This window comes from Mustela nigripes, chromosome 10, assembly GCF_022355385.1.
Source record: "Mustela nigripes isolate SB6536 chromosome 10, MUSNIG.SB6536, whole genome shotgun sequence".
In the NCBI taxonomy this organism is placed as follows: Eukaryota; Metazoa; Chordata; class Mammalia; order Carnivora; family Mustelidae; genus Mustela; species Mustela nigripes.
The window spans coordinates 16,312,357-16,339,432 of record NC_081566.1 but is presented as its reverse complement, the minus strand read 5'-3'; the positions used below and the strand labels follow the sequence as shown (position 1 = coordinate 16,339,432).

The 27,076-nt window shown below is 39.7% G+C and overlaps 1 protein-coding gene across 2 annotated transcripts in view; it reads left to right on the top strand.

The window, feature by feature from the left end:
• The window catches only part of ACBD6 (acyl-CoA binding domain containing 6), a 208,049-nt gene extending 181,531 nt beyond the window's left edge, over positions 1 to 26,518 (top strand). For both annotated transcript variants that reach the window (XM_059414020.1, XM_059414019.1), the window contains 2 exons: positions 3,242 to 3,272; positions 26,215 to 26,518. In XM_059414020.1, coding sequence (XP_059270003.1) covers positions 3,242 to 3,272; positions 26,215 to 26,369 — 186 coding nt within the window. In that variant the 3' untranslated portion in view covers positions 26,370 to 26,518. The remainder of the gene's footprint in view (positions 1 to 3,241; positions 3,273 to 26,214) is intronic.
• The last annotated feature ends 558 nt before the right edge of the window (positions 26,519 to 27,076 follow it).

Genomic DNA, 27,076 nt, shown 5'->3' with positions numbered 1-27,076 from the left:
CCAGTACGATACTCTTTTGGTTTCTACAGCTTTGTAGTTTATCTTGAAATCTGGGATTATGATACCTTCAGTCTTGTTCTTTCTCAAGATTGCTTTGGCTGTTCATGCTCTTTTGTAATTCCATATTAATTTTGGGATTATTTGTTCTCACTTTGTAAGAAAAAATGCTGTTATTACTTAAGGATAAGGATTATATTGAATCTGTAGATTGCTTTGGGTCATATGGACATTTTAACAATATTGGTTCTTCCAGTCCATGAACATGGAATATCTTCTCATTTGTTTGTGTCATCTTCAATTTCTTTCATCAGTGTTTTATGGTTTTCAGAGTACAGATCTTTCACCTCCTTGATTAAGTTTATTCCTATGTATTTTATCCTTTTGGTACAATTATTATTCTTTTTTAAAGACTTTATTTAGTTATTTGACAGAGACGCAGCAAGAGAGGTAACACAAGCGGGGGGGGGGGGGGGGGGGGGGGGGGGGGAGGGGGTTCCCCCCGGGGGGGGGGGGGGGGGGGGGGGGAGGGAGAAGCAGGCTTCCCGCCTGGCAGGGAGCCCGATGTGGGGCTCCATCTCAGGATGCTGGGATGATGACCTGAACCAAAGGCAGACGCTAAACGACTGAGCCACCCAGGCGCCCCCTTTTGGTATAATTATTAATGGGATTGCCTTCTTAATTTCTCTGTGCTGCTTCATTATTAGTGTATAGAAATGCAACAGATTTACATATATTAAATTTATATCCTGCAACTTTACTGAATTCACTTATCATTTTTAGTAGGTTTTGGTAGAGTCTTTAGGTTTTTCTGTAGGTAGTGTTGTCTGCAAATAGTGACAGTTTTACATCTTCCTTACCAATTTGGATGCCTTTTATTTCTTTCTCTTGTCGGATTGCCGCAGCTAGGACTTCTAGTACTATGTTGAATAAAATGGTGAGAGTGGACATCTTTGTCCTGTTTCAGATCTTAGAGGAAAAACTCTGTTTTTCACCATTGAATATGAAGTTAGCTATAAATATGTTAGCTGTAAAATATGTGTATCTTGACTTAGAAATATCACTCTTAATTCAGTTTAATAAACTCCTTTTAGCAGTAAGAAAAAAAGCAGACTCGGCCACAGAGTTTTATTTATAGGAAACAGTAGTGTTATTAGTGGCTTAATGTTAAAGGGATAAAATAAAGATTCCAGCATATCAAAATATTTAATATTTTCATTAGTACCTCTTTTGGTGAAATTAAATATATTTCTTATATTTGATAGGGTACACAGTCTGGAGATAGAAGAAAACTAAGTCCTTAAAGAAATAATCATTAATAAAATGGAGATGTGATCAAAATAAAGTAAGAAAAGATTAGTGCAGAATACATGTAGGGAGAGAAATAATCTAATAAAATTCAAGAGAGGCCAGTTTGCTGTGTACACATATGGACAAAAAAGAATCTAGAAATCAAACTGGATATAGTTGTCATTTAGCACTTAGTTAACTGTCAGCTGAGTCTCCTGTTCATCATTGGTTAGTCCCTGATTGTATTACTTTATCTGGTATTATACATCACACTATAGGAATTATGTGGGGACTCACTTTTTAATTCAGGTAAAAGAAAAAAGGTAGGTCAAAAAATTAAAGAATAAATGAATGAGGAAATATTAAAGTAGTATATTCATTCTCTCATTTCATGAACATTTATACACCCCCTATATGCAAGATACTGTGATAGAAACTGGTAAAAGACATAGTACTTGCCTGCAAGAAGTTTACTGTCTTAGTGGAAGAGACAGATAAGTACATATAGTGTGCTCTGCCCAGTAGTAGAAAAGTGCCCCCTAACCCCACCTGAGGAGTTGGGGAGGTTTCCTGAAGAAGCTGAACTATGTCTTAAAGGTTAAGGGATTTCCTTTTCCTGTAAGATTCTAGACTAAATAATCTGAAAATTCTCCCACCACAAAACACCCAGCAATGCAGAATAAAATATAACAAGCATCCCTTAAAATTCATAGCAGAGCTTATTTTAAAAAAAAAAAAAAAAAGGCAAGATAATTCTCCAGGAGCCCAAACAAACACAGCTAAGAAACAAAATTGTAAGTCTTAAAATAAAACTTTAAAAAACCCAAAGTTTTAAAAGGAAAGTGGTAAGTTGCCCTGAAGGGATTTGCTGGTCTCAAAACCCATGACACAGAGATCTCAAAGAAAATATGATAGGCCATAATATCACCCTTTCCCAGGTAGTCACAATAATTAAGCATTTATTCTTAATTACCAGGGGCACAATAGTGGCTATGCATATTACTAAGTGAATATCAAATTGACTGCTAAATTCTACTTCTTGTACTTAATCCTGATTTATTTGTTGCTAATTAATATGATCACCTGCTCTCAAGAGGCAGCATTGCTAAAAGGTACTTAATGTTGTGCTATAATTAGTATATATAGTTAGAATATCTTGGTTTTAAAAGAATAAAAAAGTGAACTGAACTATTGGAATTATCTGTGGGAACTTTTGACTTTCTTAACTTTTAGGACTTTGTGTGCTTTGAAATCACATTTCTTTATGATAGTTGATCTGGTGATATTTGATAACATTACAAGCCTGGAGTTTGTGACTATTTAAAAGGGGATTAAAAACCTACTAAGTTTTTTTAAGATTGTATTTATTTATGAGAGAGAGAGAGTAAGAGAGCATGAGTGGTGGGAGGGGCAGAGGCCGAGGGAAAAGCAGACTCCCCGCCAAGCGGAGAGCCCGATGCAAGACTCAGTCCCAGGACCCTGAGATCATGACCCGAGCTGAAGGCAGCTGCTTGACTGACTATGCCACCCAGCTCCCCAGAACCACTAACTTTTTATGAGAAATTCACAGACTTCTTAGATTTGGCGGTAAATTTAGAAAAAACATTATAATACTAACCAAGATAAAGGATATACAGTGTCAGGTTTTTGTTTTTGTTTGTTTTGTTTTTTTACCACTAATTGAGTAACCAGGCTGCCAAGAGGTTCCCTCTGGTTTCATATCTGCAGCCTGGTTGTCCTGGGACTGCTGTAGCCACTGTGATGCTCGGGTTGCCATTCAGCAACCTTCTCTTCTCCACGGTAGAAAGCTTGTCAGACGTCACCGGAAGGCTTACAGAACTGTGTCTGATAAACCAGAGCTTCAGCATGTCGGATATATTTGCTGTAGCTTATGTACTTTCATACTTCTGTAATAATGTAGACTTCTAAACTGTGTTATTTGTTTCTTTTACAGGATAATGAAGGTCAAACAGCTTTACATTACGGTAAGATATTTCCAAATTATTAATAATCATAGTAGAAAGTTTTCTCTATTTGTTTATTTCAACTTCGTCCAACCCTGTGTAGTGCTTAGAAAAATGCCTGGTCAGTTGGTACAACCACTGTGGAAAACAGTATGGAGGTTCCTCAACAGAGGAATAGAATTAGAATTTTAGAAATTTATAATTTTAGAAAATTAAAAATAGAGTAGAAATAGAATTAGCATTTGATCCAGTAATTCTAGTACTGTATATTTACCCAAAGAAAATGAAGACAATAATTCAAAAAGATATGCATCCCTATATGTACTGCAGCATTATTTATAATAGCCAAGATACAGAAGCAACCCAAGTGTCCATTGTTAGGTGAATGAATGAAGATGTGGTATATATGTGTATTATGCATACACGCACATACACACTAGGAAATACTACTCAGCCACAAAAGAAGAATGAAATCTTGCTATCTGCAACGACATGGGAAAACCTACAGGTATAATGCTAAGTGAAATAAGTCAGAGGAAGACAAATGCTGTATGATTTTGCTCATTTAAGAAACTAAGAACTTAAAGAAACAAATGAACAAAGGAAAAAAGAGACAAACAGACTCCCGTACAGAGAACAGGGGCACCTGGGTCCCCAGTCCGTCCAGTGTCGGACTCTTGATCTCAGCTCAGGTCTTGATCACAGGGTCGTGAGTTCAAGCCCCGTATTGGACTCCATGCTAGGCTTGGAGCCTGCTTCAGAAAGTAACAGCAGGGAACAAACTGGTGGTTGCCAGAGGGGAGGTGGGGGTTGGTGGGGGGTTGGTGAAATGGGTAAAGGAGATTCAGGCTATACTTACCTTGATGAACACTGAGAAATGTATAGTCTTGTTGAACTGTCATATTGTATATCTGAGACTAGTATAGCACTGTTATTAATTATACTTGAATTTTAAGAAATAATATAAAAACAAATTTAAAAAGGAAAATGGTCACTAGCAGAAATACACTAATTTTTTGTTTAAAAATATATTAATAACTTCTAAAGTTGGAGATTCATAAAAATTCTTAAGGGAACATTCATAGTAAATTGAGCCTTTCTCCCTTTGAAAATTCATTATTTCATTCTTGGTATTGTCGGTGACAGCAGAGGTGCTAGTTGTCATCACTGTAGGAGCTCCAGGCTCTCCTACAAGAAATACTTTCTTGATGTAATTGAAGTGAAGAAAAATAGATTTGATTTTTTAACTCATTTCACTTACTGATTAGCTTAGTTGAGTAATCTTCACTTAACTTACCTGTAAAATAGAAAATAATCTGTAAGATGGACATAATATGGCTCTTATAGAATACTGGGTAGATTCAGTGAGATACAAGATATTGAGGTATTTTGTAAATAAAGCACATAGTAAAATATCCTTACTTTTATTCTATTTGGGCATGAATATGGTTGAGTAAAAGACAACCATCAATATTTAAATCAGATTAAGGATCAACCACCTTCAGACTTCGGGAAACGGAATACAGTAGGCTCTTTTGCCAGTTTTGCCCATCCTAGACCACTATTCAGTAGTAAATGACCCAGATGCCCCTGGACATTTTTGTTCACTGCTTGTTAGCATTTGCTTGGGTGTCAGAAACCTCACTAGATTGTCTAGGAGTCTAAACTATTGTGCTAGCTGTTAATGCTAACTATATTTGTCAGCCTAATAATGAAGATGGAATATCACCAAATGCATGGCCCAACTTATCTCTGAGTTTAGCTAGTATAACCTGGATATCAAAACCAGCACAGTCAGTCTCACATTTGAACATATATATAAAAAATCCTGAATAAAATATTAGAAAATGAAATCCGTCGTATTTTTTTAAAGATGTGATCGAGTTGAATTTATCCTGGGAATTCAAAAATGATTTAACAGTTTAAACATTTATTAATGCAGCTTGCCACAACGAATTTTTTGAAAACCATTTGGTCAAATCAGATGCAAAGGGGTGCCTGGGGGGCTCAGTGGGTTAAGCCTCTGCTCAGGTCATGATTTCAGGGTCTTGGGATGGAGCCCCATGTAGGGCTCTCTGATCAGCAGGGAGCCTGCTTCCTCCTCTCTTTCCTCCTGCTTCTCTGCCTACTTGTGATCTCTTTCTCTATCAAATAAATAAATAAAATCATATGCAGAAAAAGCAATTGAGGAACTTCAGTACAGAATGCAATATAAAGAAGCAATACACAAAAGTGATTAAGACCCCAGGTTCTTATGCCAGACTTGTGGGTTCAAACTCTAGTTCTACTACTGAACTTGGACAGACTATTTAATAACTTCAATGCATCTGTTTACTTATGGTGAGATAGGAATAATAATAATAACCTCAGAGATATATTATAAACATATAATGGGCTAATCTATGTAAAGTGCTTAGGACAATGTCCACCACCTTGTAGGTACTCAGTAAATGTTAGCTAATATGATTGTTTATGATAAAAACTCATAATAAACTAGAAATGCAAGGAAACGTCTGTGGCCTGATTATGTATCAGAAAGCAGAACAAAAATATAAAGAGCTAAGTCCTGGGCAAGTGCAGTCAGGAGATGGAGGCTCCCTTATTCTGTCCATCATCCCCTCATAAAATGGAGGCTTGGGTGTGGTACGCTGACGGTACTGAGCCCCTGATCACCCTTGCCTTGGCTCACAAGCTGTAATGGCTCCATGCTGCAAGAGGCACACCAGGCTGCCCCGACAAAGCCACCAAGCACCAACTCCTAGAGCAGGGGGAGGAAGGGTGTCACTCAAAGAGAAGCTTGCTGCTGTCCCCACTCCCAGCTCTAGAATCTGGCTCAGAGATTTTGCCTAGGGGGAGAAGCACACTATGAAACAGCTCCTAATCTCTTCCCAAAGGAACTGACCTCATTTGCGGTGGAGCCTGGAGAAGTTCAAGGCGAAGGGTAGTTTCAAGAGTAGTGGAGAGGATGGGAGAACACTAGATCGGGGAGGAGCCTTCGTCAGTACGAACAAGTACCAAACATGGAGCTTTAAAGAAGCCACAGTTTGGGTTGGTTTGTAGGATAATTTATGCCCCAGTTGAGTGGTTTCTTTTGAGCACTTTCAATATGTTATCCCACCGTGTTCTGACCTTGAATATCTATTTATAGAAACAGAAGGAATCTATATCTAGCAAAGCTGTCTTTCAAAAATGAAGAGGTCTTTCCCACATAACAAAAACTGAGAGCGTTTGTTGCTGGCGGACCTGTCTGACATGAAGTCTAAAGGAGAATATTCCACTAAAAGCAAATGACCCAAAACATAATTCAAATCCATATGAAAAAATAAAGAGCACTCATAAGTACAATTGTATAGTTAGAAAAAAAAAGTGTACATGCACACTTTTTTCCTCCTTTCTTTCTTAAAGAGTAATGTCTAAAGTAATATCTAAAATAATTAGTAAAAAGTAATGTCTAAAATAATATGTATATAATGTATTATTGGGCCCATAACATATACAAGTATAATGTATTTGCCAATAACTGCCCAAAGGAGATGGATGAGAACAAAGTAACAGTGGGTTAAGGAAGGGGCTACAGATGTTAAAGTAATTGTAATAATGTCTTGTTGGATTTGTAACATTAATAGATGTAACAGGTATAACAACACTACCACCAAAAGAAGGAAAATGGAATAGAGATATATGGGAGTAATGTTTCTACATATCACTGTAGAAATCTGAAGCTGGACTTAAACCACTTATGTGATAAACCCTAGAGCAACCACTAAAGAAAAAACTCAAAACAGACATTTCAAAAATAATAGTTGGAGATTCCCCACCCCACTTTCAGTAATGGATAGAACAGCTAAACAGAAGGTGAACAAGGAAATGGAAGACCTGAACAACGCTATAAACCAACCAGATCTAACAGACTTGTAAGAAACACTCCATCCAACAACAGAATATATATATCCTTTTCAAGTGCACATAGAGCATTCTTCAGGATATGCAATATGAAGGCCATGAAACAACTCCATAAATTTAAAAGAATAGAAATGGTGCAGTGTATGGTCACCAGCCACAGTGGAATGACATTAGATGTCAAGACATGGAAACTCACAAATCTGAGGAAACTCATCAACACACTCTTAAATAACAAGTGGGTCAAGGAGGAGGAAATTAAGAGAAATCAGAGAATACTTTAAGATGAATGAAAATGAAGATAATACATGCCAAAACTTACGGAGTGCAGCTAGAGCCGTGCTTGCAGAGAAATTTATAGTTGTAAATGCCTATGTTAAGAAAGAAGAAAAATCTTGAATTAGTAACTAACTTAATCTTCCACTTTAAGACACTAGAGAAGAAAAGCAAAGCCTAAAGAAAGCAGAAAGAATAATAGAGATTAGAGTAGAAATAAGTGAAATAGAAGATCAAAAAACAATAGAGAAAATCAACAAACTAAAAATTAGTTCCTTAAAGCAAAAGAACTAGCTGTTCAACCCACAGAATTATGGAAAATAATACATTGTTGTATTTAACCCACTAGATTTTGAGTAGTGTGTTACACAACAGTAGATAACCAAAAAATGCACCCCATAGACATCAATCAGTTTTAGGTGAATTGAATGCATATAGAAAGAAAAGCAAAATTAGAAACTTTTAGATGAATGGGATAAATAATGGCTTATTGGGGCACTGGGGTGGCTGTTCGTTAAGCCTCTGCCTTCGGCTCAGGTCATGATCGAAGTGTCCTGGGATTGAGCACCACATCAGGGCTCCCTGCCCAGCGGGAAGCCTGCTTCTCCCTCTCCCACTCCCCCGCTTGTGTTTAGTCTCTTGCTATGTCTCTCTGTCAAATAAGTAAGTAAAAAAATCTTAAAAAAAGAAAAAAGAAAGAAAGAAAACATTCAGGAATACAAATCATAATTTAAATTTAAATAAATACATTAAAATTTTAAACTTCTATTAGACAAAAGATAGTATGAGCAAAGTAAGAACACAAGGCACAGACTGGGAGGAGCTATGTGAAATGCAAATAACCTGCATAAGATCGTTATTCTGATTATATCAAGAACATATACCCAGCCAATAAGAAAGACGATCAGGGTGCCTGGGTGGCTCAGTGGGTTAAAGCCTCTGCCTTCGGCTCAGGTCATGATCTCAGGGTCCTGGGATCGAGCCCTGCATCGGGCTGTCTGCTCAGCGGGGAGCCTGCGTCTTCCTCTCTCTCTCTGCCTGCCTCTCAGCCTACTTGTAATCTCTGCCTGTCAAATAAATAAATAAAATCTTTTTAAAAAAAAAAAAAAAAAAGGAAGAAAGACGATCAAATAGAAAAATAGACCCCCAAAATGGATAGTTCAAAGATGAGAAGAGCCAAAATCAAATAAACAGCAAGAAAAGATCCTCGGCCCACTCATCACTCTCAAGAACTATGACTGATCTGGGATTATACCCTGCTTACAAACTCACAAGTTAGCCCAGCACGGTTTCCTGGGTTCTGGTAAAAAAACACAAGACTTACTCACAGTACAGCAAGCAGTATGAGCTTGATGTTTGTGTCACTTCCTTTTGAGTTCCGTGGGAGCTAAGCAGAACAGCTCAGGTAGATACTACATACACAGTATATCATGTCTTAGGAATCCTGAGCTTAGGGGCGCCTGGGTGGCTCAGCTGGTTAAGTGTCTACCTTTGGCTCAGGTTGGGATCCCAGGGTCATGGGATTAAGCCCTGCGTCGTCCACCTCCCTGCTCAGAGGGGAGCCTGCTTCTCCCTCTCCCTGCCATTCCCCCTCGAGCTCTCTCTCTCTCTCAAATTAATAAGTAAAAATCTTAAAAAAAATAAAAGGGAATCTACCCTGGAAGAAACACTACCTCTGTTGTCCAAGGCTGTTCACTACACACGCATCCTTGAAAAAGAGTCTGGAACAGAAGCTGTGTTTACCTTTGTTCTCAAGAGGTACAGAATCACCAAGAGTCCCGTGGAGAACCGTCTCCCAGCCATAATCATGGGATGCAGATTATGACATTTAGATGTAACTTGACACTGGTCAGACTGGCAACAAGTAAACAACTATAAATACTAGTGTGAGGACGTGGAGCAACAGGAACACTCACACTTTGCTGATGAGGAGTATCAACTGTCACCACCACCTGGGAGATCACTTTGGCGAAATCTAGTGAAATTGAAGGTACGCATACCCAACCCAACACTTCCACTTCTCTTTATATAACCTAGAAATATTCCTGGACACGGATGTGATGAGACATGATTAAGAATATTTATTGCAACATTACTTGTCATAGCCAAAAATTTGTTTTATTAGCCTTTATATTCCTCTCTATGCCATACTTAAAATATTTGTTAGTTAAAATTACACACACACACACCTTGATACATATATATGTATTTTATGTTATCAAATGCCTTTGAAAGGTGAACCATTAAAAATGTACATATTAATGCAGTATATAGGAAAGTAAGCTCTAGGCCCCCTCTGTAAGCAGCCTTCTAAAACAGGGTGTGGTGGGGCACCTGGATGACTCAGTTGGTTAAGCTTCTAACTCTTGGTATCAGGTCACATCATGATCTCAGGGGCCTGGGAGTGAGCCCCGAGTGGGGCTCCACACTCATCAGGGAGTCTGCTTGAGATTCTTTCTCTCCCTCTTCCTCTGCACCTCCCCCTGCTTCTGTGTGTGCACATGTACACTCTCACTCTCAAATAAATAAATAAATAGATAAATCTTTTAAAAAATAGTGCTTTGGCTTCCCCATTTTGTAAATGAGGAAAAAGTTAATAAACCTACTTAATGGAGCTGGAAATTCAAATCCACATCTCTAGATTTACTAGGAATTGAGACAAAAGCAAGTCCCTTCCCTTGCGTCTTTCCACAGCACTTACCGCTCACTCCTCAAACACATTTATGTGATTATTCTGGCATTTAGCGCCTCAAGTATCACCAAGCGCTGGCTCTTCTAAACCCTAATTTTTGACCCAGGAAAAAACTTTTCTTAGGCACATCCACAGTTGTGATGGCAGTTTGGGACAAGCAGGCCTAAGTCAGACAAGCCCAGATAATTAGGGGAAGGAAGAAACTTCACAGTGATTGGTATTTCAGTGCGAAGTTCAGGGCTCCCCCTTTTTCCTGATGTCTGATTTCAAGAAGCAAACTTCTTTTACTCCAAAATATTTGCCATTAGGTCAGAGTTCATTGCTTTGCTTTGAGAGATATTCCCTGCCAGCGTAGCCACATCCTCTGCTAATAACCCAGTTCTGATTTCCATCCCCTTCTTTCCTGTTTCACCCACCATTCAGGTATTTTTAGTGCCTTCTCTATGGCATGGGTTGTGCTTTCCTTCTGTTCTCCATCCAGAAACTGTAGACACAGCTAAGGCCGACTGAATGCGCCTCTGAAAATGTAGACGAGTCACCCATCATCCATAGCTAACCACGCAGGGTGAGCACCTCTGTGGAGGTGGGAATGTGTCCATTTAAGCTTGACATACGCAAAATGCATTTCTAGATAGCAACAGGTTTGGAATTTTCCCAAGGTCTTCCTGATAGGCTTCAGAATAAGCTGTATTTTATTTACATACTAATATGGGAAATTTTCTAAGATACATTGTTAAGGGATTAAGGTGCAGAACAGTGTATATAGTGTGCTACTGTAAATATATCTATGTGTATTTGCTAGTAACTGCAGAAGATTCCTCAAAAGAATACACAAAAAGGCATTGTTGCTTGCCTGAGGGAAGAGGAATTGCAGGGCTAGGATACGATACAAGCATAGGATAAAAAGGTTTCCTATAAGCCCTTTAATAATTTCTCTATTTGGAGATTTTATACACACACACACACACACACACACACACACACACATATGGAAGAGACATTGAGTGTTATATATAATTTATCTGAAAATTAATTTTAAATTGCTTGAAATCATATCATAGGCTCTATTAGTATTGTGACTATGACTTACTTATTTAATTATATGTCATTCATTCAACAAATATTTTTGAGCACCTACTGTTGGCTAGATAAAATACACCAAAAATCTTCTTTAAAGGTGAAAGAATGTCCCCAGACTTTGGGTGTCTTGAACTCCCACCCACAATGCGAGGATGAGACAGTCATAATGGTAATTGTTTGAGCTGACACCACATCTAAGTGGGAAAACGATGGGCTTGGGTTTCAGTGGTGCCGCTGGAATGGATGCTCCTGAATGAGAAATAATGAGGCATTGGAATGGAGACCCTGCACATAGGCCAGGACACGCAAAGAGCTATACCCTCCATTTAAAAAAAAAAAAAAAAAAAAAAAAAATTGGGGCTCCTAGGTGGCTTGGTTGGTTGAGCATCTGCCTTCAGCTCAGGTCATGATCCAGGGTCCTGGGATTGAGCCCCTTGTCAGGCTTCCCGCTGAGCTGGGAACCTGCTTCTCCCTCTGCTCCCAGCTACTGCTCATTCCTGCTCTATCACCCTCTTTGTCTATCACCCTCTCTCAAGTAAAGAAATAAAATCTTTTTTAAAAATTAATTACATTAGAAAAAGTTGGCCCAACAGTGTAAGGAAGGAAGACAAAGAAGCTTACCTGCCATTCATCAGAATTTTGAGTTGGGGGTAGAAAGGCCCCATCTCATGTGAGTTTGGGGTTTAAATTTATACTCTATCTCATAAATCCATCAAGTGAATAAATTCACATAACCTATGCCATAGGATATAGGCTGGTACCCATGAGGGACCTGGGAAAGCAGATGCTAAACTTCTCTTGAGGGACACCCTCTCAACCAGGGCAGCACAGAAGTCCTACAGAAAGAAGCCCTGCTGAAAATGAGCTTATACTCTAAAACTACAAAATCTACTTAAGTGGTTGTCAGCAGACATAGTAAACCTCAGGGTTAGACTTTTAAGAACTTCAGTGGAACCACTGGACAGAAGTTACCAGAAGTTGTGTAAAATCAGTGGATGAAAAACATACAAACAAGACTTTCCCAGAAAGAACAGATAAATTTGCAAGAGAACTATATGAACTTTGATAAATTAAAAAAAAAAATTTTACAATGTATAGGTTAAAGTGCAGAATTGGCAGAAGTTTAAAAAAGAAATGGTGAACAAAAAGGTGGTTCTAAAGGCAGTACAGAAGATAAAGGGAAATGTGGAAGAGACCAGGAGTGTAAAATAATCAAGTCCAGCATTTTTAAGTAGGAGATCTAGGAGAAATTAGGTAAGAATCAATATTTGAAGATCTATCTATTGATAGTTTGTGTAATTGATGAAACACTCAAATCTTCAGATTCAGGAATTACAAGAATCTGATCAGGTAAAATATTCATCCAATGGAAATCTATACAGCAATAAAAAAGACTAACTACACGCAACACCTCGGATGAATCCCACACTCTTGAGTTCAAGATGCCAGACACTAGAGTTCTAAGCATCCACTTATATAGGTCAAAAACAGGAGGAAAAACTCATCTCCAGCATTAGTAAATGGGATCCTGGTTTCCTTGGGATAATAGATAGGTGATATTTGGAAGGGCTTAACAGGGCAGCAGTGCTTCTGAGATTCTAATAATGATCTCATTCTTCATCTGTGTGCTAGTTATAAGGATAAATTTATCTTAAGAAAATTTGTATGTATGAGTTTGGTCCTCTTCTGTATTTGATTTATAAATATTCTAATAAAATGCTTAGACACAGAAGAGGCCCAAACCCGGATAGATATAAGGTGGTGGTAGTGATACTGTTTTCATATACATAATCTCTTAACTTTTCCAACAGAATCTGACCTTGGCCTTGTTTTCTGCATTCGCAAGTGAAAAGCTGAAGTCTGGAGGGGCCAAGTGACCTTGACAGGGTAATACAGGTTGTAGTGGCAGAGCCAAGGCACTTGTCCAGGTCTTCAGATTCCACTTGCAGTTCTGTTTTCATAATTTCATAAGTACAGTCCTGGTAAACTTTTAAAGTAGTCATTATTTTCTGGGTGATAATCCTTTGTAGAAATAAAACAAATTAAAATTCTTTATCATTGGTTGCCTTAGTGAGTCAAGGCTATATTTCTAAACTATACTTTATCCATATCTGGTCCATCCATGTGCTTTTATATTCTTGCTTCTGTTCACTGAGAGTTGTGACGTTAATAAAAATTATCTCTGATTCAAGAATCCTGCCCAAAATTGATCTAGTAAAACAACCTCTATTTCTGTCTCTCAGATTATATTATTCGTTGCAGAAAGAACAAAACAAATACCATGTATATTATAATCAAGATAATTAAACACTAAAGTAATATCATTAGTTAAGAGGTTTTGACATTACAAATATATAAAACTAAAATATTCTGACAACTCAAGAATATTTCATGAAATTAAGATTTTAAGTTTCATTAATAATCACTTATAGGAGTGATTCATTTTTAATTAAGATTTTTTTTACTAGGTCACTAGACTTTTGCCAGTTTTTAAGGTCATCAAAGAGGAGTTGGGCATGTAATAACAACAACCATTTATTAAACTCTACGTGCTAGAGAGCTGCTGGGCATATTTTATTCATTTAATCAGTTAGTATTGTTTAACCTTTTTAATTTAATAGGTACTCCATAGCTATTTTTTTTTATTTGATCTTATTTGATTTTAGGACCCTTAGCCTATTTTTGTAACTTTCATAAAACTGTAAGTATAGTTAAATCCAGTAAGTACAGACAATGTTGGGGATATCTTAGGGGCTCAGCTATTATTTTTTATGAATTACAGTTTGGCTTGACAGCTGTCCTTGTGTTGACAGCTCTTCTGATTATAGCAGTTGTCAAACTCCATCCTTAAGCAGGTTGTAAATCCTGGCTTCTTCCGATTAAAACTGGGTCAGAGCCAATGGCAGGTTAACTAGAGGCCAGTATTCGACTACTGTATGTCTTCTCTAGTTCATTCTAACTAGGCTCTGCATGACAGCATACTAAAACCCTTACTTGCCTCTATTTCACTTTGGTGTTTTTTAATCTTCACATATCAGTCCTCCTGTTGTTATGTGATTAAACACGGTTCTTGCTGAAGAGTATATTAGGGTAAGTGTGGTCTTCCTTGTAAATGGCCTGTTAGCCTTCCCCCCCTTTCCCTCCGCTGGGAATACTAACATCATTGCATCTGTGTCTCCCAGGGGAAATCAAAGCTTTTCCTTGCACGTGCAGTCATGTGATTTCAGAGTGGGCAGGCTTTGTATCCTCATGAGCCCTCGGGCTTCCACGTAAAGCACCATCTGTTCTGTTCCTTCCACACTGTTACAGGGCAGTGGGAGGAGGCATTAGAGTGAAAATAAATAAAATAAAAAAAAGAAAGAAATTCATCATCAAAACCCTGAGGATTAATGGAGTCAGAAGGCTCGCTGCTCTGAATGAAAATTCATCTTCACCTGTGCCAGTGTCAGGGCTGCCTCTGTGGCACTTGACAAATAGAGGTTCCCAGGGTGCTATAAATTCTGCAACTGTTCTAATCCCTGTAGACTTGCTCAAGCTTTTCCGAGACAGGCTTGTGACTGGTTTTGTATTTCCCAGCACATTGTGGGCACCAATATATCCCCTCATTAATTTGGCAAAATGTTAGCACCTTCTCATCCCTCTCTCCTCTCCTTTGCCTTTGTCCGTTTTGAGGGCTTGGGCAGCTCACACGTTCCTGAAAAGATGACTCTGCCTTGTGAATTGTGCTTTACTGAAGATGCCAAAGGCGGAGAAATCAATTAACTAATGAATTTTGAGCAAATACTAAGTTCCCAGCACCGTGCTGGATGGAGAGGAGAATCTAACAAAGCATGTGACCAAGTAGCTCACCAGCGAGGCGGGGGGACAAAGCATATTTTTTTTCAAAAACGATTTGTTGGGCGCCTATCTTTGCCAGTTGGCAAAGCCTTGGAACACGCAACACCTTGTCTGTCACAGACATAACTGATGCCGTCTTCTTACCAGAATGTGGTTCACCTGTGTGGTGGTCTCTTGTCCTTGAAATGAGTGTTCCTCTTCCCTTTTTTTCTGTCTGTTACAACTTCCTGATTGCCTGTGCTCATGTCGGCCTGTCTCCGCATAAATCCCAGGCCTTTGTTAATAAAACTCCTTTTCTTAATGGACACCCTGTCCTTCACTCTGAAGTACTGTTCTACAACCCTGAATTTCCGAATTTATTATTTCTTCTTCTTTTTTTTTTTTTTTTTTTAAGTAGGCTCCACACCAAGTGTGGGGCTTGAACTCATGACCCCGAGATCAAGAGTGGCATGCTGTACCGACTGAGCCAGCCAGGTGCCCCCTGAACTTCCTAATTTACTTTATAGTTAAAATTCCCTTCACATTGTTTGGGGTAGGGGATTGTCAGATGGCCACCTTAGCCTTTTATCAGCTGGTTGGCTGTGGTCCTCCACATGTGGAACTTAAAAATGTAAGCTCTACTCCTGAGTTAGTACTCATACCGTTATATCAAATCTCACAGCTGGAAAAGTCACTTCACAATATGGCATATGTGAAATTAATGCTTCTTTGTCTGAGACAGCCGGCTTAGTGTCTTCAGCTGTAGTATACATCGAGTTAGCCTTGATCTTCATGCTTAGGAGTCTCAAGTGTTGGGTTAGACTTGAGAAGTGTGATCGGACAGTGGTCATTATTATCCTGTATTACAGATTTATACACTTGGAAATTTATTCCCCTGATACTGCTTTAAAAGTTCCAATTTTAAAACCCAACTAAGTGTTTCTTACAATAAGTTGAAACTGATAGCTGCGGCAAAAAGGTTAAATGATTATTTCTCAAAACATAAATGTCATGTAGCTAGTTCTATGCAGGATAAATACCCTCTTCTCTCAACTACTTGACACTAGGCAATGTGTCTTTAACTTTGTTATATTTGGTAAGAGACTGCCTTCCATTGGAATCTAATTTGGTGTACAGTGATTCATGGTAAAACCTTTCAGAAATGTAAAATTAAAGTGTCCATTATATTATTTGGGAGAGATTATTTTAAATTCTTCAAGGGCTGTTATAATCCTATATAATTTCTGTTGAATCCTGGGCCTTGGTAAAGATATTCTGTCTGTGACTTACGTGCAGAATGTAATCTTAGCTCATTAACGCCTGTCCCAGGACTGGAATAGGCAATTCTTGCCTTTTTATACCTTTTCTCCCACTCTCTATTTATTTATTCATTCATTCATCAAATGTTGATTTAGCATTGATAATCCTGGTAGCCCTCTAAGAAATCCCACACCCCTGGAGGCAGAGATAGCGTTCAGCTCAGAGTAAAATTCTGCCCTCCACCTCTAGCACACAGAACTCCCTCTGAGCCTGTGCTATTACGTAGTAGGGTTTGGTGCCTGAGTTTGTCAAGGCAGGTGATCTAAAGGCTGGCCAAAGCTGTCCCAGGTTTATAACTCATCACAACGTGATTTTGGCTGCTGGCTTTATGCCATTTAACAGCTTACAGCAGGGAGCCCGGAGGAAGCAGCCACCAGCAAAGAAGGGAGCCAGAGAAACTGTCTTTATCTGAGTAACAACAAAGAGCAAAAGAAGAAATATCATTACTAAATCATTTAAAACCAAACTCCCAGGGCGCCCAGGTGGCTCGGTCAGTTAAGCATCCAACTCTTGGTTTCAGCTCAGGTCATGGTCTCACTGTCATGGAATCGAGCCCCGTGGCAGACGCCATGATCACTGCAGATTCTTTCTCCCTACCACTCGGCCCCTTCCCACTTGTGCTCTCTCTGTCTGTCTCTCAAATAAGTAAAATCTTAAAAAAAAAAAAAAAAATCAAACCTAACTCCCATAGTGTTCTACTTCCACTTGAAAATATTTTATTCATCTAACAGAGAGAGAGAGCACAAGCAGGGGGAGCAGCAGAGGAAGAGGGAGAAGCAGACTCCCCACTGAACAGGCAGCCCAGTGTGGGCTCGATCCCAGGACTCCAGGAACATGACCCAAGCCAAAGGCAGACACTTAACCAACTGAGCCACCCAGAATTCCTACTTCCCCTTGAAATGGAGAGAAATGCAAGAGAGTGATGCTCCCGTACTAACAAGAAGAAGAGGATAAATAATCTACAAGATTATTAAGTAAGTTCTCGAACCCTTCAGATAGCAGAGGTTGCATGGCAGCAAGGTAAACTGGATTCCAAAGAATGACAAGCCCCAGTGAGACACACAAACTGTTTCACCTTTGATGGAGCATCCCAGGAGGAGGCAGCCACCATAAAAGCAGTACAGAGATGGCTAAAATTAACAGATTCTTAAAGTAAGCTAGTGTGACATTCTATAGTAACCGGGAGTCTCAGACCCCAGAGGAGTGAGTCCTCATTCACATGCCCCTTTTTTTTTTTAAATATTTTATTTATTTATTTGACAGAGAGAAATCACAAGTACATTGAGAGGCAGGCAGAGAGAGAGAGAGGGAAGCAGGCTCCCCGCTGAGCAGAGAGCCCGATGCGGGACTCGATCCCAAGACCCTGAGATCATGACCCGAGCCGAAGGCAGTGGCTTAACCCACTGAGCCACCCAGGCGCCCTCACATGCCCCTTTTCACCGACTAGGAAAACCATGGAGGAATTGAGAAGAGAGAGAGCCCTTCTCAGTGTCAGCCAGGCCTGAAATCCTGCCACTTCTCTGATTTCTTATTTCATGTGAAGCAAAATGCCTTAAAAGCCTCTCAGGGAGAGCAGAAAACTTTTCTGTCCTCTTCTCCTGTCCCTAGGTCCGGGCAGATATCCTCTGCTTTGGGAGGGGGAGTAAAAGCAAGCTTTCTGCCACTTGGGAAAGACGGGGAGCCCTGCGCTGACCCAAAAACAGATCTCTTGCCACCGAGAGCAGGGCACAGAACTCTGTCCCTCCTCAGACGTTGTTCCCTCACACAGGGTGGTGTTTTGTACGTTTGGGGGTGGGAGGCAGGAATGCAGGAACACTGAGAAATCCCCACCTCTGCCTAAGACTGAGACCAGCCCAGAAGGACAAAAAAACTCTATTCCACTCCCCCCGGGAGACTGAGCAGTAAGCAGCAGCACTGCTGCCGATGGGGAAGGAGCTCAAGTGCAGAGAGATACCCTTTGTAGCAGATGCGGAGTCTCCTAAAGCTGAGGGTGGAGCAAGAATACTGGAAAAACAAACAAACAAAGCCCCCATCTGTGGCCACACACGAAACTTAAGGTAGCAGCAGCCCACAGCCGGAGGAATCTGAAGTGTGTGACGCCCTGAAGTCACCTCTAGCAATGGCAAAACCCAGACCTGGTTCAGCTGTGGACCAGACTGATTCAGCACCCATACCAACCGCATGACAGCAAAAGAGGCATAGGTTTTTCTGGGTGTGAATACTGTTATTTAGTGTAGTCTCCACTGCCCTGCGACCTTACAGGGTTCTGCTTTCAGTCAAAATTACAAGACACAGAGTAGCAAGGAAAAAAAACCTCACTGTCAGGCTATAAATCAGTAATGGATAGAGCAAGTGGATAAAAATTCAGCAAGGATATGGAAGAATTGAACAATACAGTCTACCAACTTGACTTAATTATCATCTTCAGATCCGTAGGCCATCTACAGAACACTCCCTCTAAGAAACAGAATACTTTTAAGTACACATGGAACACTTGCCAAGATAGACCATATTCTAGGCCATAAAACAGACTTCAACAAATATTTTTTAAATCATACAAAGTTTGCTCTGTGATCACCACAGAATTAAATTAGAAATCAGTAACAGACACATCTGGAAACGGCCCTGCCCCCACAATTGTCAGAACCCTAAACACACTTCTGAGGAACTCATAGGTCAAAAATGAAATTCCAAGGGAAATTACAAAATATTTTAAAACTGAATGGAAAGCAAAACACGCTATCAGAATTTTGGGATGCAGCTAGAGCAGTGTTTAGAGGGAAATTAAATGCTTTTATTAGAAAAGAAGAAAGCCCTCAAGTCAATGAGCTAAGATTCTACTTTTCAAAGGTTAGAGAAAACAAATTAAGCCCAAGATAAGCATAAACATAAAATAAGATTAGAACAGAGACCATTGAAATAGAAAACCAGAAATCAATGAGAAAATCCATGAAATCATTGAAAACCTTTGAAATAATAAAACTGATAGACCCCTAGCCAGAGCAATAAAAAAATAATAATAATTTTAAAAAAGAAACAAATTATCAATTTCAGGAATGAAAAGGAGACATAATAGATCATACAGATATTATGAAGCAAATAATAGGACATTGTAAATAACTTCATAGCAATAAATTAGATAACTTAGAGGAAATGAACACATTTCTTAAAGGCACAAACTCAAAAGAAATTGATAACCTAGGTAGCCATATATCATGTATTAAAGACATTGAATTTGGAGCTAAAATCTTTCCACAGTAAAATCACCAGGCCCTGATTGCTTCACTGATGCATTCTACTAGATGTTTAAGGAAGAAATAAAACTAATTCTACACATTAACTCTATCAGAAAATAAAAGACGGAATGCTGTCCAGTTCATTCTATGAGGCTGACATTACCCTAATACCAAAACCAGAAAGACTCTAGAGGAAAAGAAAACTGCAGGCCAGTATCTCCCATGAATATAGATGCAAACATCTTTTTTTTTTTTTTTAATTAATTCTGAGAGAGATCATGAGCCAGAGGGAGGGGCCAAGGGAGGGAGAGAATCTCAAGCAGCTCTCCTGCTGAGTATGGAGCCCAACTGCGGGCTCTATCTCATGACCCTGGACCTGAAACCAAGAGCTGGTTTGCTCAACTGACTGAGCCCACAGGCACCCCAATGCAAACATCTTTAATAAAATATTAGTGAAGTGAACCCAGCAATATACAAAAAAATAATAAATCATACTCCAGTATCTTTATCCCAGGAATGCAAGGTTGGTTCAGCACTTGAAAATCACTGTATTTCACCATATCAACACATCAAAACCAAAACAAAACATATGACCATCTCCATGTATATAGGAAAAACAATTGATAAAATTCAACTTCCCTTCATGATTTAAAAAAAAAAAAAATGCAGGAATAGAAGGAGGAATAGAAGGGAACTTTCTCAACCTGAAGTAATTGATAGCTAACATCATTCTTAATGGCGAAAGGCTGAATGCTCTCCTTCTGACTGGGAACAAGGCAGAGAGGTCACTTCCCCTTTGATTCAGTATCATACTGGAAGTCTAGCCAGTGCATTAAGGCAAAAGAAAGGAGTAAAAGGCAGATGGATTTAGAAGGAAGAAATAAAACTTTATTCACGGATGGTGTGACACCTATGTAGAAGACCCCAAAGAATCTGTTTTTTAAAAACCTATTAGAATTAATGAGTTGAGTTCAGCAAGTTTGCAGGGAAGAAAATCAATATACAAAAATCAAGAAGCTTCTATACACGGGTAATGAACAATTGGAAATTAAAAGTCAAAAACCAGGTCAGTATACAGATATCAGTTGTTTTCCTTCATACTTTCAGTGAACCAATTAGAAATTGAAATTTTTTTTAAAATACCATTTATAAGAGCCTCAAAAAAATTAAAAGCCAAGGGTAAATCAAATGCACAGTTTATATGCTTGAAAACTCCCAAACACTGCTCAGAGAAACTAAGGGAAATCTAAGTGAGTGGCCAGACATACTGCTGTTCATGGGCCAGAAGACTTAATGCTGTTAAGCTCTCCGCTCTCCCCAAATCGATCCATATGCACTCCCAATCAGAATTCCAGCAGGACTTTCTGAAAAAAATTTACAAGCTTATTCTAAAACTTGTATGGAAAAAGAAGGGAACCAGATGGAGGACATACCCTTACTTCAGAACTTACACAAACATCAAGACACTGTGGTGTTAATATAAGGATAGGTGTGTAAATCAGTGAAACATGATAGATAACCTAGAAACAGACCCAATTACAAGTGCTTGGTGGGTTAGGACTTTTAGAGCAGTTGTAGGTTCACAGCAAAATTGAGGGAAAGGTACAGAGATTTTCCATCTACCCCTCACCCCATGGATAACCTCCCTCTAAAGAACAGAGACACTCCCTGTGTGTCTTTCCTGTACCCTCACACCACCACACTTCACTTCTGGTCACCATGTATGAGAGTTTTTCCTCACAACAAGCAGTTCTCATGCTCTTTCATTATCAACATCCCTCATCAGACTGTATGTTTGTTACAGTTGATGAACCTACATACCATAAAATTATTATCATATCGTAATATAATCACCCAAAGTTTACATTATGATTCACTCTTGGCATTGTGTATTCTGTGGGTAAGTATAAAGTGACATGTATCTGTCATTATGATATCATCCAGAGTATTTTCACTGCCCTAAAAATCTACTGTGTCCTGCCTGTTTGTCCCTCCCTTGCCTCCAGCCTCTGGCAACCACTGATCTTTTAACTATTTCCATAGTTTTGCCTTTTCCAGAATGTTCATATTGTTGGAATCATACAGTAGGTAACCTTTTCAAATTGGATTCTCTCACTAAATATACACATTTGAGGTTTCTTCATGTCCTTTGATAGCTTGATAGCTCATTTCCTTTTAGTGTTAAGTAATACTATACTGTCTAGATAGGTGTACCATAGTTTTTATACCTATTCCCCTACTGAAGGACATCTTGGTTGCTTCGAGTTTTGGCAAAGATGATTTAAGCTGCTATGAACATTCATGTGCAGGTTTTTGAGTGGACATAGGTTTTTAGCTCCCTTGGGTAGACACTAAGGAGCATGGTTACTGGATCATATGGTAAGGGTGTATGTATTTCATTTTGTAAGAAACTACCACACTGTCTTCCAAATGGCTGTACCCTTCTGCATTCCCACCAGCACTGAGCGAGTTCCTGTTGTTCCACATTGTTACCAGCATTTGGTGTTGACATGTCCCACATGTTGGCCATTCCGATAGGTGTGTAGTGGTATCTCATTGTTCTTTTAATTTACATTTCCCTGATGTGTTGTGGGATACCTTTTCATAAGCTTATTTGCCATCTGTGTATCTTCTGTGGTGAGGTGTCAGTTAAGGTCTCTGGCCCGATTTTTAATCCAGTTACTTATTTGCTTATTGTTGAGCTATAAGAGTTACTTGTATATTTATTTTTTAGATTGTATTTATTTATTTGAGGGGCGCCTGGGTGACTCAGTCAGTTAACCACCTGCCTTCAGCTCAGGTCATGATCTCAGGGTCCTGGGATCGAGCCCTGCATCAGACTCCCCACTCAAGGGAACCTGCTTCTCCCTCTCCCTTTGCTCCTCCCCTCTGGCTCTTTCTCTCAAATAAATAAATCTTTTTTTTTTTTTTTTTTTTTTTTTTTTTTTAATTTGAGAGAGAGAGAGACAGAGCACAAGTCTCCTCGACTAAAAACATGGGTGTCATCTTTGGTTCCTGTAATTCTTTTGCCCATTGTTCTTTTTTCTTTTTTCTTTTCTTTTTTTTTTTTTTTAAGAGAGTTGGGGTAGGTGCAGAAGGAGAGGGAGAGAAAGAATCTTAAGGCGGCTCCACGCCCAGCATAGAGCCTGACATAAGGCTTGATCTCACAACCCCGAGATTATGACCTGACCCAAAATCAAAACTCAGGTACTTAACCTACTGAGACACTCAGACAACCCTGCCTGTTCTTTTGATTTGTTAATGCTTTTTAAATATTAAGGTTATTAGCTCTTGTATGTGTTATATATGTGAATGTTTCCTAGTTTATGACTTACCATTACATATCATATTTTGTGTGTGTATGGTATAGCTGTTTTAAATTTTTATGTGTTCAAATTTATCAATTTTAGGTTTCTATGAATTCAGATGTATCAGTAAATTTCTTTATGGTATCTGAGTTTCATATCAAGTATAGAAAAACTTGGGCCATTTTATTCAGTAAGCATTATGATCACAAGTGGTGGGCCTCTGGGCTTTTCAAAAACCTCTAAAAATGTTTGAAACCTAAAATAAATATTTCTTGTTTCCCCCCCCCCCCAAAAAAGAAAGAAAATTGCAAAATAACAAATGTTTAACTGTAAATATAACATTATATCAGCTTCATTAATTATTAAATTTCATGTTCATGGACATTTTTTCAAAGTCTGCCCAGTACTTGCTGTGTCCCCTCCACAAGAATTTCAGTGGCTCTTGTTCAGTCCCTTTATATTCATGCTGACGCTGGCAAATTTCAAGCCTCCTAAAATAGTCATAGTCTCCTAGGTCATCTGCCTGCCACCAATTTCTAGGCTGCCCAAGTCACTCTTTTTAGAATTATCACCCGTGCACAGAGGCCAGATCACGCTATTTCCTTCCTTATAAATGCAGACAAAATCACACTTCTCAGCATGGCTTCCTAAGGCTCTCACAGCCCTGCACGGTTGGACTCAGGTCCGCCCCCTCTGATTTTCCCAGGCCCTCCCTCTGTCCCTCTGTCGGCGATGCTTTCTCTCTACGATGCCTTTCTGTCTCCGGTTACCAGGAATTTTACTCTGTCCTTTAGAGCTCAGCTTATGTACCACCTACTTGTGTTTTTCCTGATCCCTCAACTTCTCCACCCACTGGAACCCCCACGTCTTTGCAGGAGGGCGTGTGTGTGTGTGTGTGTGTGTGTGTGTGAATGTGTGTGTGCACATGCACACACGCGTTACTCTTTTGTGTTGAGTGCCCGATTTACATATTAGCCTCACAGCTTTTTCATAAGTTCTGCAAAACAGGAATTTTAATGCATCCTTGATAGGACAGCTGTCGCATGTGCTCAGTAAAGTGACCTTTGAATCAAATTCCTTACCCTTCGTTCCCTGTTTTTCTTTTCTTTTTTGACTTTTTGCTGTTGCCATTCTATCACCCTATGAAAGAGTATATAAAATGTATATGAAAAATTTTAAAAGTAACTTGAAAAAAAATGTATCCACCACCTAGCTTAAGAAATGCAACATTGCCAGTATCTTTGGAACCCCTGGGTGTGCCTCTCCAGTCACATGACCTTCTCTCCATCCCCTCTCCCCAAGATTAACACTATCCCAAAGTTTATATTAATGATTTCCTTCGTAGTTTCACTGCATATTTGTCTTTCTGAACAATGGTGTTTAGTTTGGTCTGTTTTTTAATTTTTGTTTAAGTGGAACCACACTGCATGTATTTTTCTGACTCGCCTCTTTCCTTCAACGTTATGTTCTGGAGGCACTCTCATCAGTAAAACTATTGTTCATTAGTTTTCAGTGTTGTATAGTATTTTATTGAAGAAGGAAACAGTGTTTTATTTTCACATATTATTCTTTTTTTTTGTTAAGATTTTATTTATTTATTGGACAGAGACACAGCGAGAAAGGGAACAGAAGCAGCAGGAGTGGGTGAGGGAGAAGCAGGCTTCCCTATGAGCAGGGAGTCAGATATGGGGCTCGATCCCCAGACCCCAGGATCACCACCTGAGCCGAAGGCAGAGGCTTTAACCCACTGAGCCACCCAGGTGCCCCTTCCCATGTTATTCTTTTTTTTTTTTTTTTTTTAAGATTTTATCCATTTATTTGACAGGCAGAGATCACAAGTAGGCACAGAGACAGGCAGAGAGAGGGAGAAGCAGGCTTCCCGCCGAGCAGAGAGCCCAATGTGGGGCTCGATCCCAGGACCCCTGGATCACGACTTGAGCCTTTAAAGGCAAAGGCTTTAACCCACTGAGCCACCCAGGCGCCCCTCCCATGTTATTCTTAATGGGCATTTGGGTTGTTGACCTTTGGGGTCTATTACGAATAGCGCTGCTACACACATTCTTGCAAACATCACCTAGAGAGCACACGTACAAGTTTCTCTAGAGTATGTAAGTAGGAGAGGGATGGCTGAGTGCAGGGCCCACGTGTGTTAGGTTCAGCACACAAACTGTTGTCCCTAGTGACCACAGCAGCGTGCACTCGGGCCATGTGGAGGGGAGCTTCCCTGCCGCAGCCCTCTTCTGTAGCTCCTTGTTGTCTGTTCTTAATTTCCACCTCTCTGCTGGGTATGAAGTGGTATCTCCGAGTTTTAATTTTAATTTCCTTGACTACTAATGTGGTTATTCATCTTTTCATATGTTTATTGCCATTTCTGTTTCATCCTGGATAAAATGCCTGTTTTTGCCTTTAGCCCAGTTGTGTCAGTGCATAATGAATGCATCTTTGTCTCCTGCTGATCCGCGATGCCAGCATTGTCATAAATCAGGTTTCTGTGTATGTGCGAAAGCATAGGTGGCTGTCCGTTCTAGCCCTTTGCTCTGTGTGTCCTTCCTGGACACATGCCATCTTCATAGTGAATCTCCACATCTGTAGGTCTGTGTCCCCTTCCTGTGCCTTGTGTGATTGGAGTCATTTGTTTTTTTTTTTTTTTTTAAATAAATGAAAGTTCTGTAGAGGGATGGTCTGATGACTAGGCCAGATATTTTTTTTCATTTGCAAATTTTAAAGGTTAGTTAATTACCCATTTAAGCCCCTCTTCAAAGATAAAACGAAATCTTTCCTTTTACATTTACAACATTTTTAGCCTTTTGACCTAGCCTATAAACCTAACATTATTCTGATCAAAGTCCTACATTAGCGCTGTTTTTGTTCTTTCCCTCTTCTCATTCTTAAGATACTCTAAAAACCTCACAGTTCTGAAAATGTGTTTGTTTGCTTCTGGGCAATGAAAAAAGATAGACTCGATTTTCCTAACACTTGAAAACGCACTTTCATGGCCCAGTTCTTTTTTTTTTTTTTTAAGATTGTATTTATTTATCTGACAGAGATCACAAGTAGGCAGAGAGAGAGGAGGAAGCAGGCTCCCCGCCGAGCAGAGATCCCGATGCAGGGCTCGATCCCAGGACCCAGGGACCATGACCCGAGCCGAAGGCAGAGGCCTTAACCCACTGAGCCACCCAGGTGCCCCCATGGCCCGGTCACCCTCCAGCCCCTGTTAACATTTCTCATTGTTCAGGATCTCTCCCTGCTCTGCACTTGCCTTTCCTGCTGGAGTACAGTCGTTTCTCTTTGTCTCACGGTAACCTTGTTTTCCTGTTTGTCGATTTTCCTGTCAGCTGCTGCCTGTGAGTTTTTGGACATTGTGGAGCTGCTGCTCCAGTCCGGCGCCGACCCCACCCTCCGAGACCAGGACGGCTGCCTGCCAGAAGAGGTGACAGGTTGCAAAGCTGTATCTCTGGTGTTGCAGCAGCACACGACTGGCAAGGCTTAATCAAAGACTGGAAAACCACAGTCTGTAACATCAGAGAGCTTCAGTGATGAAAGAAAACGGCAAAAAATAATACTTCTTTTACCACCATCTTTGGTATACATTGGCTAATAAAACCAGTTCTGAGGAACTAGGGTTTTGAAGTCTCAGCAGTTCCGTCTCCTTGTATCCATCCCAGCGAGTACAGTTTGGGTGATGAACATGTGTGCTGTGCATAACACAATCCAATTCTGCCGAGCGTGCGCTGAGATTCATCACTGCTCTGCGGGGGGGCGAGGAGGAGACACGTCGTATTTCACAATATTAAACATGGCTGCTCTTTTTAAAAAACCTGCAGAAGCAAAATATGACCGACAGTGCTACACTGACAATTAGGGAAAGTTGCATGAAATCCCAGTGTGGTAGAGAGCAAATGCTTCTGTGGCATTTTCACGGCTGCTCTGAAGAGGTAACTGTCTCCTCTTTTTGGCAGATGGAATTGAGAAGATAGAGAAGAAAGGGGTGTTAAGAAAAAGCAAGCAAAAAAGGGTAGAATTTTTACCTAAAAGGGGTCTAGAAATCAGAAGGTTAACCAGATTTACTGAAAACCTCAAAATCTTGGGCATTTGAGAATAAGATTGAACACCCTCACTTCAGGATCAAAGCACAGATTCCAGAGACTTCACTGTTTAGGTCAAGGTTCCTTAAACTCACCTTCATCAAATGGGGAG